This window comes from Peromyscus eremicus, chromosome 1, assembly GCF_949786415.1.
Source record: "Peromyscus eremicus chromosome 1, PerEre_H2_v1, whole genome shotgun sequence".
NCBI lineage: Eukaryota > Metazoa > Chordata > Mammalia > Rodentia > Cricetidae > Peromyscus > Peromyscus eremicus.
The window spans coordinates 130,315,254-130,332,939 of NC_081416.1; the positions used below are offsets into that span (position 1 = coordinate 130,315,254).

Here is a 17,686-nt window from a genome sequence, read left to right on the forward strand (position 1 = left end):
TGGTGCAGGACAGTAGCCCCAGCACTCCCTGCCCTTGGTCTGTTCCTGGAAGGTCTCTAGTCAAAGGAGAAAAGTAAAGCTAGGGAACAGAATGTCCCTGATGGCAGCTCTCACAGGCAAGCTGACCACATCTGTAATGACATGTCAGGACCCTTGTTTCACAGGGCATTCTGGAACACAGGGACAAAGGGAGGTCCCAGGCATTGACAGTGACAATCTCCCTGTCTGTAAGTCTAAAGTATTTTGTCTTTATCTGGGATAAAGGAAAACTCTTTTATTGCAAGACCCTGACTTCTCTGTCCTCTCCAAGGCCCTAGATGAACTGCAAACCGTGGTTATATGGCTGGTCTTTGAGGAGAGAGCAAAGTGCATGCTGGTCCACTGTAGAGGAGCCATGTCCTGACAGAGATTGTTTTCCGGGCCCGGGACGGGGAGGATAGGCACCCCAGACTCATCTGGAACAAGTGACAAGAGCTTTTCCAGAGAGACAGGAAGCCATGGCCTCTGGACAGGAAGCCATCTCCCAGCATGTTCCTGTGTTCCGAAGCTGAGCATGACTTCACAGAGAGCCGAGCAAGCAGCTCGATGTTCTAGCATATGGCCGCCCTTAACTTTAAAAAGCACTTCTAGAATCCTCTGCAACCTGATGCCGGTGGCCTAGGCAAAGATGAAGTCATTCTCTGAAACATGGGTGCGTGACTCAGCCGGTAAATCTGAGCCCTGATGGCGGAGGTGAGCCAGGACCATAAATCTCCTCCCATTCCCACCCCAGCTGAGGGATTGGCTTGTCTGTGAGTTCCAGCAGGGGGAGGGAGTGATGACATGGACGGAACCTTTAACCATCTCTACAGATAGCTCCATCTGGGGACTTGAAGCCAGACTTGCAAGGAGAGTTCACACACAGGCAAAAGAAGAGAAAACTTTCTTCAAAGAGCCAGAGATTGGAGGGCTGCAGAGAGGCCCACTGGATGCCAGGAAGCTTTGAAAACAAAACAAACAAAAAAAGCCTCTCTCTCCATCTCTCTCTGTCTCTGTGTCTGTCTGTCTGTCTGTCTGTCTGTCTCTCTCTCTCTCTCTCTCTCTCTCTGTGTGTGTGTGTGTGTGTGTGTGTGTGTGTGTGTGTGTGTGTAGAGAACATTTATGTGTACGTGGGTATATGTGCCACAGCACAACTGTGACAGAGAACAACTTGTAAGAGTTGTTCTACCATTTGGGTCCCCGCCATCAAACTCAGATAATAAGATCGGTGGTCAGCACCCTTCCCCTCTGATCAAACTCAGACAATCAGGCTCGGTGGTCAGCACTCTTCCCCCCAAGCCATTTCTCTGGCCCTGGTCAGGAACTTCTAACTAAAATAAATTCCAGTCCACCTAGGCTTCAACTTCCGAGGCTGTTCTGAGACAGGAGATGGGGTGGTAAGGACGGCCTCATTCTGTGGGAGGGTTCCAGGGACAAGGTGGCAATTAATTTTCTTTGGTAACAGTGTCAGGAAATAGTCTTTATACTAACTGCAAAGGCTTTAAGGACTCCAAGGAATTGAAAAGGAGGAGTCCTAGCCTGATCTTCACCCCGCAAAGTGACTGAAGCATTGAGACCATAGCGGATGCTGCTACCCCTGAGCCTGTAGGGGTCACAGGGGAGGTCTGGGGACTCACTCCTCACTGCTTCCACACATCTGACCCCACACGGTGGGTAGCTGAGGGGTTAAACTTACTGTAAGATCTGAGGACACTCATATGTGTCGCTGGGGGGCAGGTATGTATCGGAAAGCATGGTGGCTGAATGGGCGCCGTGCCAGAAGAAGCCTGCAGGGTTTAAAGGTGCCAGGAGTCCTCACGGGGATTGACAAGGGGCTCAGACACCGTGGGATCTGCTTGCCTTGGGGTCCTCACTACTCAGAGCTGTCCAGACTCCCCCTTTCCTTCCCCCTGCCATGTAGAGTCCCATGCAGGGCCACACAGGCAGAGGTTAGGCATTGTGCAACCTTAGACCTCCAGTCCCTAAGTTTAGGGAAGGCTATGTGTTCTCCAAAGAGATGCCTTAAAAATCCTTTTCAAAAGCATCCGGGTATAAATAGCATCGCTTTTCTGAGAAGTTCTGACTAGAACTTACATGTTGACATCTAAAAGGATGACCCAGCCCTTGGGAAAGTGACTATCACAGGCTGCCTACTTCATCCAGCCCAGAAACGGCACAAAGAGGGAACAGGCCTCACTCTAGACACACAGGAAGGAAGGCACCTGGCCAGGTAGGGTTCCTGAGGTTTCTGCCCGGCCCTGGGTCGCTCTCTAGGAAAAAGGCCCAGCAACTCAGGCTTAGGCTGAGTGACAGGACACACTTTTCTTCTGCTGGCCCCAAGAGCTGCTGAGTGAATAGCCCCTACCTGTGCTCTTGGGGTTGGGTTGCTTGTACCACTAACGCTGGGGATGTGACATTCATGGTGTGACTGACCACCTTTCTGGGTGGAGGGTACAGGAGGGAGGCAGTACATGGTCTCCATTCTAAAGTTTTGGGTTGCCTTTAGTTTGCTGAATGACCTTGTACTCCAGTTCTCTAGATGTGAGGATGACTTCCAGAAGTTTCTGAGAGGGGAATCCTTCTGGTGCTGGCAAAACAACAACAACAACAACAACAACAACAACAACAACAACAACAACAAACCCTGTAAGAAGCTCTGTTTCCTTCTCTTGGTCTCACCCATTTCCTCCTTGCTTCCCAGGGGGCTCAGGTGTGGAAAGACAGCTGCTTGAGTCGCTCACAGGCAGGCAAGTGCAAGGCTGGCCAGGCATTCTGATAAGCAATGAGCCCCGAGTAGAGGGGTGGGGGTGAGGAAGGTTCTCTCAGAGCGCACAGGGCACCAGGGTATGGGAAGGCTGAGGAGGAGGAGGAGACCAAGAGGAGGAACATCAGGGTGAAGGGACACAGACTGTCACCAGTGGGGGCGTTTCTCTGTTTCTACCAGCAGGCTATACCACACCACAGCTCCACCACGGAGGCCTCAGATGAAGGCTTGGGGGAGGCAGCTAAGGAGGGCCACTAGGAAGGTGAAGGCTCCCGGGTGCCATGTTACCTGGCAGGAGCCTCTGGACTCCAACAGCTACAGATACCTGGGGCTGCCTGACTTGCAGTCTCTCAGGACACTCAGGGTTCAGGGGGCATCATGACAGGTAACCACTGTGGAGGATGGGTGGGGTGTGCCCAAGCCAAGCAGAGCAAGCAGGACCCAGGAGGAAGAGTTGAGAAATGGGGGAGCGTGGAAGGTCACCGAGACCTACCCAGGCAGTTATTTTACAAAAGAAAAAGTTTCCGAAACATTGTAATTTCTACCCATGTAAAACACAGGGAGAGGCTAGAACCAGCGGGAGCTGGAAAATATATGTATTGGAATATAAGGAATTGTACGTAGGGGACCAAGTTACTCAGGAATCCCTGTCCCTAGGCTAAAGCAGGGGCAGGCACCATTTGCCCTGCTGTCTTGGGACCCAGAAGAACTCCTTAGCCTGCTGGCGCCTGGGACCACATGGGGCCACTTCCAAACAAGGCTGCCTGCACTGAGCAGGCCCTGCAGCACAGAGGTTTACACTGACATGTCCTTGGCTTTGGACCATTTCGTTTTAATACCCTTAAGGAGAAGCATTATAAACACAAGGCCAAGGCCCTGGACACTTAGCAGGGTTGGGAGAGCTGTTAATACCAAGTTTGTCTATGGCTGCTCTGGGCAGCTGGCCAGGTCCAGGTTAGTGACATTCCGCGAGCCTGAATTGGGAATCTTCACGCAAGCACAAGCCTCCCAGACTTCTAGGGCAGTTTTGTCTGCACAAGGAATGCAGGATGGCGCAGGGCAAAGGCACCAGCTCCAGCGCGTGGCCTGAAACACTCACTTCCGGGCCAGCGGCGTTGCTGGTTAGCAGACAATGCCTTCAATGGACATCCAGCCAGTGAGCAGGAGCAGACCGGTGATGGGAAAATCCTCAAAAGGGAGATTATGCTTTTTAGAGATTCTATTGCTTTGTTTTGCTTTTTCTCCAAAAACAAAAGCAAAGCCCCCCCCCCCCCCCAAAAAAAAAGTCTACGTTAGGTACAAACGGATTTAAACGGAAAAGAACAAAGGCCAGACTGCCCCCTGGACACTCTGAAAGACATGCAGGCTTGCTTCTGGGGGACCTTGCTAGGACTTGGGGAACTAGAAGTGTGCACAGTCCAGGTCAGAAGGTCCTGGGTGGGTGAGAGCAGGGCCAGGGATGGGGTGGGAGTGGGCCCAGACTCTAGCTCCCTGACTTCCCAGTAGTCCCCTACAGGGGGCAGCAGAGGCCTGGACAGTCCTCTGCCCTGAGTGGGTCTCTCACAGCCTTGCCATGGTGGCTTCCTCCATGTTAAGGGACAACAGAGGGATGGCAGGAAAGACAGGGGACTGTGCTTGCTTGGTCTCCAGCTGCATTCCCTGCCTGTGGTGACTGTCCTGTTCCTGCTTCCAGAGGGAAAGTGAATCCCTGGGCCCCGGGGCAGGCTGTCCCCGCTCTGCCCATGCCACACAGCACATTTGCAGGTACAAGCTGGGATGAAGCCTGGGTCTCCGTGCACTGGCCAGGCCAGCTTGCTTTCGAGCCTCGCCTTCATCTGCCACCGTGAGAGCAAAGATAAGAGCAGGTTTCGACGGTTGGAATAATGGGGGGGAGGGGGGGAGGGGGGAGGGTGTCTCCACAAAGGTACTCATCTCTGATTTGCTTGGGCCACGGAGAAGAGGCTTTGTTTGCGCAGCCGTTTTGGGGTCCGCCCTGCTCCTGGACAACTGGCGTGGCATGTCTCTCTACCCTCCCGGCTTCTCCGCAGCACCCTCACTTAGCATGTCCTCGTCTTAAGGCTTCGGTAGCCAAATTTCCCATCAAATGACCACTGTTATTACCAAGGTGATAGCTGTCCTTTGATTGGCAGGTGCCGAATCTGAAAGGGACCAATCAAGGAGCGGCTCTCAGGCCCATCTCCACTTTGTCCTTTTGGTGCAGGGCAATGTGGGAAGAAGAGGGGGGGGGGGGCAGATGGAGAGGAGCTTCTCCAGACTGAGAGGACACTCCGGTGAGAAGAACTGGCTGTGGGAGTATCTTTGAAAAAAAGGAGGTCATGCTCCGCTTCTGCGGACTGTTAAAGGTGTCATCAGCAGCAGTTTGGGAAAGCTCGGGCGCCTGCATACAACCTTCACTGCTGCCATAGCGGCCATCGCTATTTCCCGAGGCACCTGCTACCTGTGCTCCCGGAGTCGCCCCTCTCCCGGAGTCGCCCCTCTCCCGTCTAGTCTCCAGCCCAGCCACCCTGCTCTACAGCCATTGTGCTCCTCACGCACCTCAGTTCTGACTGGGGCATGAGCTCTTTGGATGCCACTCAAGAAATGCTCTGCGCAGCCCCAGGGGCTGAGAGTGGAGCTGAGACCCTGAGCCGGCTTCTGGGTCCCAGCGGCTCTCCACACCCTTGTCCTTAGGCTGCCCTCCCTCATCCAAGGTCCTGTGTTTGCTCCACAGGCCACAGACTCTTGCATGGGGGTAGGGAAAGAAAGGAGGAAGGGCCAGGGCCAGTGCTTACACATAGCAAATGATAAAGAGCGTCTGGGGATGACCCTCTGGGCTCAGACCTTGACCACTCAATGGCTTGGAAAAACCACATTTCCTATGGACTCTGAATCTTCATCCGGAACTGGAGCTAAGTAAAGCAAGGCCAGTGTGTCCTGTGCGGTGTGAGTCATTCCGGACTCACATTGTCCGTGTTATGCAGATGTTGTTATCACTCCCACTCTGTAGGGGAGGCAACCCCAGCTGTGTCTATACTGAAAAAACTACACAGGCATGCACACGTGCACACAGACACAGACACACACACAGACAGACACACACACAGACAGACAGACACACACACACACACACACTCACACACACACACCTCAATTTGAACTGTCATTGATTCTATGAAGGGCAAAGCCAATGGGTCTAACTTAGAGCTTCGGAACAAATTCATCTCTGTGCATAACTCCCGTTGGCCGTCATTCAATTCCTATAGTCAACAAGGGAGCGCGCTGTGTCCTGGGTGGGGCTGGGAACCAGAACAGCCTCCAGGCAAAAGGACCGTTTTTAGCCTTTGCCTCTTCCATCCAGTAGGGTAGTCTCGCAGAAGAGACCGTTTTCTTCCTCTGCCCAGCAGAACCTTCCAGTTTTCTGAAGCCAGAAACCACCAAGACACGTCCTCATCTTAAAGTTTTGTGGCTCAAGTTCCCACCAAATTGCCACTGTTGTTACCAAGATGACAGGTGCTTCAGGTGTCCTCTGAATGTGGTGCTGAATCTGGGGGGGGGGGGCTATCAAGGATCCGTTCTTGTGCCCACCTGGAACTTGTCATTTTGGTGTAGAGCAATGAGGAGAGAAAGACAGAGACAGACAGACAGACAGACAGACAGACAGAGAGGAGTAGATGCCTCGGGAAATAGCGATGGCGGCTATGGCCGCAGTGACAGCTGTATGCAGGTGTCCGCGCTTTCCCAAACTGCTGCTGCTGACATTTTTAACAGTCCGCAGAAGCAGGGCATGACCCCCAGTTCTAGAAAAACACTCCTGCAGCTGGTTCTTCCTACCATATGACAAACATCTGCACTCCGCCAGAAGCTATAGATAGATCTGGACCCACAGTGGCTCACATGTGTAACCCTAGTACTTGGGAGGCTGAGGCAGGAGGACTGCCTTGACTAAGTTTGAGACCAGCCTGGGTTACAAAGCAAAACTTTGTTTCAGAAAATACATATCAGAAAACAGGGGCTGGAGAGATGGCTCAGAGGTTAAGAGCACTGGCTGCTCTTCCAGAGGTCCTGAGTTCAATTCCCAGCACCCACATGGTGGCTCACAACCATCTGTAATGAGGTCTGGTGCCCTCTTCTGGCCTGCAGGCATACATGCAGGCAGATCACTGTGTACATAATAAATAAATCTTTAAAAAAAAAAAAAAGAAAACAGTGTTAAGTACTTTGGAACCATAAATGTAAAAGATGGAAAACACTAAATATATATATTGAAAAAGAGATTAAAAATCAAACAGAATAAAAGAAGCCATGGACCTCAAATTTCTGGAGTTTGATGTTCTTCTTGTCATGCAAGGATGGGGAAAACCATGAACCCATGGCGACTTCCTTCTAGAATCTCAGGGCAACCTGGGATCAAAGCTGTCCCCAAAGCTGTCCCCACACTCATTTTAACCTTAAACATAATTGAGTTAGTTACCATCAACCAACAACTGGAGATTTCACATGAAGATCCAAACTTCTTCTTCCTACTCTGGACAATATAAGCTGCCTGCCACGTGGAGCCACGATGCCACAGCAAGAGAGCTGGGTAGGGGCTTCTCTAGTTTGCCATGGTCCTCACCACCCTGTCCTGTCTCTCATCCTACAGACAACTGCTACCCGCCACTTGCTGAAGTTTCTCTTAACTACCCGATGCCCTCATGCTGCCTAGACATTGGGGTTCCTATAGATATCCGGGTGTGTGTGACTCGTGTACTCTCAAATGCTGATATTTTCAATGTTTGATTAAGAGTCGTGGAGGCCTCGAGTAGAATGTTCCAAGGAGGGCTAACACTTCACTTGGCTCCTCCTTCCATCTCTGGTCAGGCTCTTCCAGGTCTGCTGGGTGAGCCGGGGGGGGGGGGGGGCGCGCAGAAGAGGGTAACCTATGGGTATCTGCACTGGCACCTGCACAGACCAAGTCCCCGCCTGGTCTGTGGCCTTTTCTATCAAGTTGCTCCTTGGGGCTTCCTCTTAGGTCTGGTCTGCTACCCTGACTCCTGCTTCCTGAACTGACTCCACACCCTCCCAGCACTGATTTCTGGCACCCTGGAATCAATATTATTCTTGGTGATTTCTATCTGATATCTTGGAATATAACTTATTCTTCTGTGTAGGCCACATATCATTTCTGAATAGTTTGCCCCCCAAAAAAATCACAAGAATGTGGGTTTTGTTTTGTTTTTATGTCACACATAGGATGCCAGGATGGCCGAGTGCAGAACCCCCAAATCCCATGTTTTAACTATCCCACCAAGACAAGAAGATGCATATTGAGTGGTAGCTTCCTTTTGAAATCCTGACACTGTATACATTTACCCAGGTTGAAAGCTCTGCTGAGTGAGTGCCGAGTTCAGAGCTGTTACCCCATAGCTCAGCATGCGCACGCACGCACACGCACGCGCACGTGTGCACTCACGCACACACACACACACACACTTCTGTGCACACACACATGCACTTGTCTGCACACATACACATAACAGCCTTTAAAATAATTGCTTTGGAAAAGCACACATGTCCCTATCAGCCAGCCGTGCATGAATTCCCCACAATTCCTAGTGGCGTTTTGGATGAAGAGTGACATTCTGACGGGGAAAGGGTGAGAGGGCAGGTAGAGGAAAGCCCAGGAGAACCGGAGAGCAGCTGAGCCACAGGACAGAGGGCTCACACCACAGCCTCACCCCCCAGTGACGCACACCCAAGGCCGCTTGTGGAGGAGGGAGGCGGGGTCTGTTCTCACCGTGGTGGTCCTGCTTCCCAGAAGCAACAGCAGCCCGGGCAATAAAGTGTGCGGAATCTGCGGCCTCCTCTGGGGAGGGATTTTTACTCAGGACGATGAGATGTGCCTGTCACCACAGAGAGGAGAAACAAGTTGTTTACATGCTTGGCGTCAGCGATGGGAAATCATCTTTGCAGTGATAAGCAGGAAGCCGAGGAGCGGTCCAGCAAGCTGGAAGGGATGATTGATGAAGAAGTGCAACTGACTCCGGGGAATCTGAAAAGCACTGGGCGGAAGCCAGAACCCTGCATTCAGGATCCACTTGGCTGGAAACTGTCACTGGAGCCAATCCCTGAAATAAATCCTTTAAAAGCTTATGGTCATTTGACTCAGCAAAGACAACAAAGACGGAGGGTGGGGGGTAACTCGTGAGGGTGGGAGAGGTGAGGTTTCAAGAAGTGAAAAGCACTAACGGGGTGCAGAGGAAGCAGGCAAGCCCAGCTCCTGGCCTGTGCTCAGCCGTGGATCCTACCTGCAGAGGGGCAGCCTGCTGCCTGGTCACCATGCCCACCTGCCTGCATCCTTCACACCGAGGCCCACAGGGAGCTGCCTTAGCATGGAGAACTGTTCCATTTCTTTGTGAAAAGTTAATTTTAAAACTGCTCAACAACAACAAAAAAATGGTATCCTATAAACACAATAATAGAAATCTTTTCAAATAAAATATCAAATAGAACCCTTCAAAGAAAAATGTTACTAATCATCTCCCTGTCAACATTTCGAATTGAAAAAATTGGGGCCAGAGAGATGGCTCAGTGGTTAAGAGCCCACAATGTTCTTGCAGAGGACTGGAGTTTGATTCCCAGCACTCACATCAGGCAGCTCACAACTGCCTATAACTTCAGCTCCAGGTGATCTGACATACAGACACACAAACACAGACACAGATACAGACGCACACACAGACACACACAGAGACACTGACACACACACAGGAGACACTCACTTTGTGTGTTTTGCAAACACACACACACACACACACATAAGTAACAATTAAAATTTAAAAATATTGTGAACTGCTGGGCAGTGGTGGCTCACATCTTTAATCCCAGCACTCGGGAGGCAGAGGCAGTCGGGTCTTTGTGAGTTGGAGGCCAGCCTGGTCTACAGAGCGAGATCCAGGAAAAGTACAAAGCTATACAAAGAAACCCTGTCTCGAAAAACAAAAATACTGTGAGTAATATGTTTCCATCCCTCCAATAATCACTTGACGAATGGCCAGCCATGGAAGGCTGGGCCACTCAGTATGGTAGGCAGCTTGGAATCATTGCTAGAGAGCTCACGTTTGTTACTTTTCTTATTACTGTGACAAATACCTGGCGCAAACAACTTACTTTAGCTACAGTGTAACAGTGGATACATTCTGCCATGGTGGGAAGGGATCCTGACTTTAGCTACAGTGTAACAGCGGATACATCCCGCCATGGTGGGAAGGGATCCTGACTTTAGCTACAGTGTAACAGCGGATACATCCCGCCATGGTGGCAAGGGATCCTGACTTTAGCTACAGTGTAACAGTGGATACATTCCACCGTGGTGGGAAGGGATCCTGACTTTAGCTACAGTGTAACAGCGGATACATCCCGCCATGGTGGGAAGGGATCCTGACAGGAGTGCGAGCCTGTTGGTCACGTGTGGTGTTTCCGTTATGAAGAAAGAAAGGCGCTGGTACTCACCAGGCTTTCTCTTTTTCCCCTTTCTATTCTGCCTGGGATGCTACTCTGTGAGAGGGAGCCAACAACATTCTAGATGGGTCTTCCCAATCGCTCCATGACACCTCTCTGGGAACCCCCTCATAGGCAGGCCCAGAGGTGCATTTGTTAGGAGTCTAAATCCGGCCATATTAACACTGAAGATTAGGGCTGGAGAGATGGCTCAGGGGTTAAGAGCCCTGATTGTTCTTCCAGAGGACCTGGGTTCAATTCCCAGCACCCACATGGCAGCTCACAACTGTCTGTAACTCCAAGATCTGACACTCTCACACAGACATACATGCAGGCAAAAACACCAATGCAAAAAATAAAAGTAAATAAATTATTAAAAAAAAACAATGAAGATTGAACTGCACAGAGTGACACACAGAGGAAAAGAATAGACTGGGCAGGCGGAACGTGACAGCCACCACTAAGATTTAAGCTGGACTTTAGTTATTTCTCACTTGCAACACAACACTTAATTTTGGGGATACTTTCTATGATTTTCAATTTATATATGAAAACTTGAGAGTGCTGAATGGGTCTAGAATATTCCCCAGAGGTACATGTGTTCAAGGCTTGGTCCCAGCTAGGTGCTACTGAGAGGCGCTGGGACTGTTAAAGAGCTGGGGCCTGGTGGGAGATGTTAGGTCATTAGAAGTACGTTAATAATGGAACACTGATGGGGCAAATGGTCCAGACAGCTCACGCTAAAGGATGGAGATAAGCTCTGACTTTGATACTTGAACTTCAAATTCTGCGTGTTGGACCCTGTTCTGAATGCTGCTATTCATCCATCAGCCAGGGCATGAAAGAGGGCGGACAGATGCCAGCACCTGGTCAGGCGTGATGACTTAAAAAGTCAAGCCATTCCAGGAGGGCCTTCCGGTCGGCACCAAGCAGGACTCACACCTCTGGATGTCTCTGAGACTACAATCAAGGCAGAGGTAGTACTGTAGCACTGGACTGCCTCGTTTGTTAACATCTGAGTCCTGTGTTAAACTCTGAGCTGCCAAAGCTCAGAATTGACCCCCCCCCCAGCCACCCCTGTTAGCAATGGCTTTTGCTGTGGAGTTGGAACACCCAGAGTTCTTAAGTAGGAAGGCTTGGATTTAAGATAACTTTTCTCACTACTGGAATTCTTCAGAATGAATTGAACAAGGGACTGGGGGAAGCTCAGAGTAGTTACTAGTTTCAAACTGGCACAAAAACACTGTTCTTTAACTCTGATTTGAAATATTACTGAAATAATAGGTATTTCAAAATACAGTTTCACGGATGTTCAGACTACAGAGCTGAGAGGTAGAGCCAAGTTATCAAGGGTTTGGTGTTTGCAGGAAGAAAAGCAAGAGTAAGACTGCCCCCTCCAAAAAACCCTCATGTGGGCAGACTCTGCATCCCCCTGGCCATCTGGCCCCACGGCCCACGGCTGGAGAACCCTCTGCAGGATGCTCAGGAAGGCTTTCCTGGGCTCTTTACAAAGACTTAACACACCAAATGTGATGTTTCCAACGGAACAAAACTCAGATTCAAAGATTTTCTCTTTCCTTTCTATTCGCTATCACAATGCAAGGAAAGGTTAAAAAAAATCTGCCTATCACAATTATTTTCAAATGAATAATTACATGTCCCGAAGGGATCAGAAATTGCTTTTTGATTTGGAGGCAGAAAGTGACACTTTCCAGTAGTAAAACAACAACGATAATAAAAACACCACTTACAAATATCAAGAAAACATATCCCAAAGGCTTAGGGCAGTGGTTCTCAGCCTTCGTGATGCTGTGACCCTTTAATACAGTTCCTTACGTTGTGGTGACCCCTCCCAACTGTGAAATTATTTTTGTTGCTACGTCATAGCTGCAATTTTACTACTGTTGTAAATTGTAATGTAAATATCTGATATTCAGGATATCTGATATACGACCCCTGTGACAGGGTCGTGCAAAGGGGTCACAACCCACAGGTTGAGAACCACTGGCGTGGGGATCTGAACTCACCACACAATTGTCCGGACCTCAGCACTTTCCTGTGTGAGATGCTGATACTGTACAAGCAAACATTGATCATTCATTTCATAACTTCAGCTTCTGATCTAATTTATTACTTACTGTTCAAGAACCTTTTTAAACCACATGCTGGAGGGAGGGAGGAGCAGTGTGGAACACCCAGGGTGTTAAAAATGTGTCAAATTAGCATCTCATTTATTCAGTAAAAATTCCATTCATTTCGACTTAGTTTAATTTATTCCTCTTTGGCTCAGTGTTATTTTAATTTCGAAGAGCTTTCTACTTGACAGATATTGTGCTAACACTAGGAGTTCACACGCAAAAAATATCAAGCTGCTTTCAGTTCTAAAGGAGATCACAGATGAACCACAAAAATACGGGGTGCTTGCACTTGTGTAGACACATAGACGCTTCTAACTATGTTTTTGCACTCAGCTAACTTTCTCTCTGCATCCCAACTGTTATAATTTTTAGTGGCTATTGAAGGGAGAGAAAAGACGGCACGTGCATATACAGGCTGACCAATAGATGATCCCTTGCACGGGTGTCCAACCTCAAGGCCAAGGGCTGTACTGTCTTACACTAGAAGACCTAAGAAGAGATGTTCTTTGTTAATGGAAGGATGAGTGTTAAGTAAAGAACAGCAACTCTCAGAACCCCGATGACACACAGGGAGGATCCAGGGAGGCCCACCTACTCTCCTTCCGTGCCTCAGTGACACACAGGGAGGATCCAGGGAGGCCCACCTACTCTCCTTCCGTGCCTCAGTGACACACAGGGAGGATCCAGGGAGGCCCCCTACTCTCCTTCCGTGGTCCAGGCAGTGTGACTGTCAGCCAGAGAACTCTGATCCTGTGCTGCATCAGTCTCTGGGGTACAGAGATGACTAAGCAGCAGAGAGAACATAGAATAGAAGGAACACATTAACGCAACAAATGTCCCACCTCACACTGCGCCTCTCCAGCGTCTGACAGACTCATTTTCCTCTCTATGCTATGCTCGACTGCCCGGGGTTCTGTTTGCACCCTTGATGTCAGAGTGAGTTACTCACTGACACCTCCCGTTCACAGGTTCAGGAACTGTGGCTCTGTTACATGTAGACAGCTCTTCGCACTGTACTCAGCTGCCTCACGTGCCCTCTCATGGTCTCCCTTTTCTTCAGAGTGCAGTGTCCATTGTCTATCAAAAACCCCTCAACTCCATACAAGCATAATTTGAGATGGTGAGAATGGGGATCCTTCTAAGTACCCACTAGTAGGGAAGCAAATGCGTTTTGCTTTATTAGTACAATAATTTATCTCTGTGGACATATACTAATCTGGTTACATTTCAGAAACACAAAAAAGGCAACTTGCAAAGGGATGAAGACACCATAGCACCAGTGATTTGTACCCCACTTTTCCTCAAGGACCCCTTCTTATTCTGCACAGTACCATCCACGGTTCTCTGATGTTCAGGGAGAGTGCCACTTCTCCCACTGAAGCTGGTGGAGCAGCCTGGATGCCCAACCCCTGCCCCTGCCCTGCTTCCTCTTCCACCTGGCTGCTGTAGAAGGGCCCTCATGGGACATAAAGGATGGGTGACAATTGTCGGGGTCCAGTGTTGGGGTTCAGCTCTGACCTATCGAAGGGTCCTTAAAGCAGGGAGTGAGGAATTGAAACATGCTAGATAGGAAATATAGAAGTAGATGAAGAAAAAAGAGACACAGGATAGCTTCGGGAGGGTCCTGGGTTAATACCCAGCAGCCTCGAGTTTATTCATGATAGGCTTTTTATACACTAGCAAGGGGAGAGGCAAAAGACCTCCCCCTTTCAAGATCAAAGCACAACGTACACCAAGTGTAGACCCTTAAAACACCTGGCAACCATGCCCCACAACAAAGCATCTTGTGATCAGGCCTTGAAGTATAAGACCCCTGAAAACCACGCCTTTGCATCCTGCTATGCAGCCATGGAGAGCAACGTAAACTCTGACTCTGACCTTGAGTCAAAGCGCAAGTTGGAACCTTTGTGGGCTCCCACTGACAAGGACTGAGAAGGACAGGAACACAAACAGCAGCTGACCAGGCCGGCCATTTTGCAGTTCTGTGGAACTCAAGCTCAGCCACGACTGTAGGACGATGCTAAGTGAAGGAGCCCTGCTGCACGTGAGTGAGGGCACTGGAGGGCAAGGAAGCCGCGGCCACGATGACAAGAGTCCCGCTTGCCTCCGCTGGCTTCCACAGAGCTCGGGCTTTGGTCCTCACTGGCGCTTTCCAGGGGCCATAACATCAACTCCTTCACCTCATTATTTATTAGTCTCCCCAGGGCGGGGGTTCCCCCTCATGGCTCCTTTTCCATTTATTTATTTATTTATTTAGTTATTTAGTTAGTTAGTTAGTTAGTTAGTTAGTTGTCCATTTATTTATTTATCTATGTTCTTCTGTAGCCTATAGTGATATCCTTACCAGCTGTTACCCTAAAGTTGAAGAAGAATACTAACTGACCCCAAATTGGACTTTTAAAATCGACTGGGTTAAGACAACAACAGAAACCAAATGACCTTTAGTCTCTCCCACTAACCAAGCGCATTTGTTGAAAAAACTTATCCAAGAGCGTAGCCATGACCAGCTCCCTCAGTCCCTGTCAAATAACAGTGTGTGTGCGCTCTGGTATCTCAGGTGCATTTCCGGAGGAAACCATGGCTTCCTCTGCTCCGATCCGTCTGCCAGCAGATGCAACCAGAGCCAGGGCTGGCAGGCTCTTATCTAACTGGGCCTGATGCCTTGCATCTGTAAAATGTGCAGTATTCCTTGAGGAGGAAGCTCGGTGTCTAGGAAAAAAGATAACAGTGTTTCTACTTATGTAGAAACACTCAGAGACAGGGAGCCTGGGTGATCGGCGACAGATTTTTGTCCCCTCTACGTTGTAAGGACTAGGGGACCACAGATTCAAAGGGAAGTCTTTTCTGCTATAGCTAAGTACTGAGGGGAGCATACAAATAGCCCAGGGTACCATTGTGGACTTAGACTATATTTACCTGGACAAGGAGAACACACATGGGGTTAGTAACAAAGTCTCAACTTGGTGATAATCAGCCAGGGTCTCTTTGTAAGGCAAAGGCTAGAACCCGGGAGAGACTGGGGAAGAAGGGGACCAATTATGAGCAGGTACTTCCTTTGCCAAGTATGGTGCTAATCAGGTTATACACACTATCTTCCTTAATCCCAAAGGACCAGTGACAGATGTTGCCTCACTTTACAAGGTCACACAGTAGGTCAGCACAGGGCACAGAGTCAGCCTGAGGCCTCCAACACTCAACTGCATGCTGTCTTGGCCCAAATCAAACCCATCAAACTTCCAGAAAGATGACTTTCTTATCCGTGTGATGGAAAACGACTTGGGAACAGGGGCTGCTAAGTGATGGACCTTGCTGAGATACTGGCTGGGGAACAGTGAGGTACCCCAATGTGGATACCCAGGCCAGGGATCGGGGGATGAGGAATGGAATAGTCACCACTGTATCTTCCACTTTCTGCTCTAGCTCAAGCCCCTGCCTTTATTTACAAGCTCAGACCCACTGTCACCGCGTCACTGAGAGGCGGGAGCTCTGCTGTGCCAGCTTTCTGTCTCAGCCCTGCCACAGATGGCCATTCCATCTTCGGCTTTGAGGTGACATCCTTACGCAAGACAGGTCAGGTTACAGCGCAGGGTAACCTGTCCAGTAGGGAAGCCTTTCCTGGGGGGCTGGGGCAGCTGGAGAGGCCCGGCCAGGCAAAAGATGGCTGTGGGAATCCCATGGGGGGTGGGGGGTGGGTTAGCTGAACGGGAAGTCACCAGGGGTAGACAGAGTCTAAAAACAGAGGCCCTGGACTAGGCCCGTCTCTTTTAATAGTCACAGAGAGTCCTTAGTGGCTTTCCTCCAGATGTCAACTTTGTCTCTTCCAAAGGGCTTGGGAGAAGAAGTCCTGCTATTTATAAGGATTAGCACCAAAATAGACACGTCAAAGGCTTGTATTTCTTTTGCTTGCAAGTACGAGCTTTATTAAAACTTAAATAGATTTTAAATGCATATTGTTTTTTAAAAAAATCTTAAAATCTTAAGTGGTGGAAAAGAAGACACAAACTAAAGCAAAGCAAAACTAAACAAAACAAAAACCTCTTTCTATTTACACGCTTCACCCCCACTCCTCCCACTACTCATCAGTCACTATGAACAGCTTCCTGTGCGGCATTCCAGAAATACCGATGTGTATACACAAACACACATTCACACACACGCACAAGTACACACACATTCTAACACACACGCATACACACATGCACAAGTACACACGCATTCTAACATGCATGCACACACACATAAGTACACACACATTCTAACATGCATGCACACATGCACAAGTACACACACATTCTAACACACATGCACAAACACACACACACACACACACACACACACACACACACACACGCACTCATTCAGCAAACACACCAAATGCACACAGGTACCATCACAGTCTGGGCTTGCCCCTCTTGGCTTCTTTTCTTGGGACACTCTGGTCTGTGGACAGGCAGTTAGATAGCCATCCTTTAAAGACAACTGGGGTTGAGGGTGATTTTTAAATGGCCTTTTCCCATTTGCTTTCTTTCTGTACATTGTTCTTGTATTTTGTCCATGTATCTACGAGCTATCTTTTCATCTGTAAGTCTCTTTCTAGAGTTTCCCTTTGACTTTTTTTACATTATAAAGACTGTCACACAGCAGCACTCTTCCATTCTTCACAATGTCAGATCTCCCACTCTCCCTGTCTTCTCCACGTTACTCTGGCACCTAATCTATACCCACCTGCAAGCATGCAAAGGGAAGACTTTCAAACAGGGTCAACACTGGGCACCGAAGGGCGGAACGTGTCGCCATGCCGACAGGGATGAAGACTCTCTAAAGAGACTACCGAACCCCTCCCTTTGGCCACCGGACAGCTGAAACAATAGAATTGCCCAAGAATCTCCTGCTGAAAGAAGGAAAAAGGCAGAGCTTTGGTGCCAGCCAGAGGGGATTTTGTCTCTTGGAAAGAGATTTACAAGTTGTCAGACATCCTTGCACGTGACTAGAGCCAAGACAGGTGATGGGCAGGCCCACAGCTTGACCAGGGCTGCTGAGTGATGCAGACTCCTCCCCTTCCAATTAAACCTGACCCCCATTTCAGGACCCTGAAGATGGACTTCAGGTAGGGGGTCCCTGGACCTCTGTTCCTTTTCCCTGTGTAGCCACATTGATTACATCTCCTTTTTCTGCTTGTCACCGTTACCTTTAACGGGACTACTGAGGGCAGGTGGGTGGCTGAACCCAGCCTGCCAGAGGGCCGTCGGGATGCAGACTCTGACAGCTGTCACTTAAGCGCGACAGC

General features: G+C 49.4%; 1 protein-coding gene across 5 annotated transcripts in view; it reads right to left on the minus strand.

The window, feature by feature from the left end:
• Ttc23 (tetratricopeptide repeat domain 23) overlaps window positions 1–17,686 on the minus strand; it is a 98,937-nt gene that overhangs the window by 24,523 nt on the left and 56,728 nt on the right. For all 5 annotated transcript variants that reach the window (XM_059273078.1, XM_059273070.1, XM_059273073.1 and 2 more), the window contains exon 7: window positions 8,559–8,664. In XM_059273078.1, coding sequence (XP_059129061.1) covers window positions 8,559–8,664 — 106 coding nt within the window. The remainder of the gene's footprint in view (window positions 1–8,558; window positions 8,665–17,686) is intronic.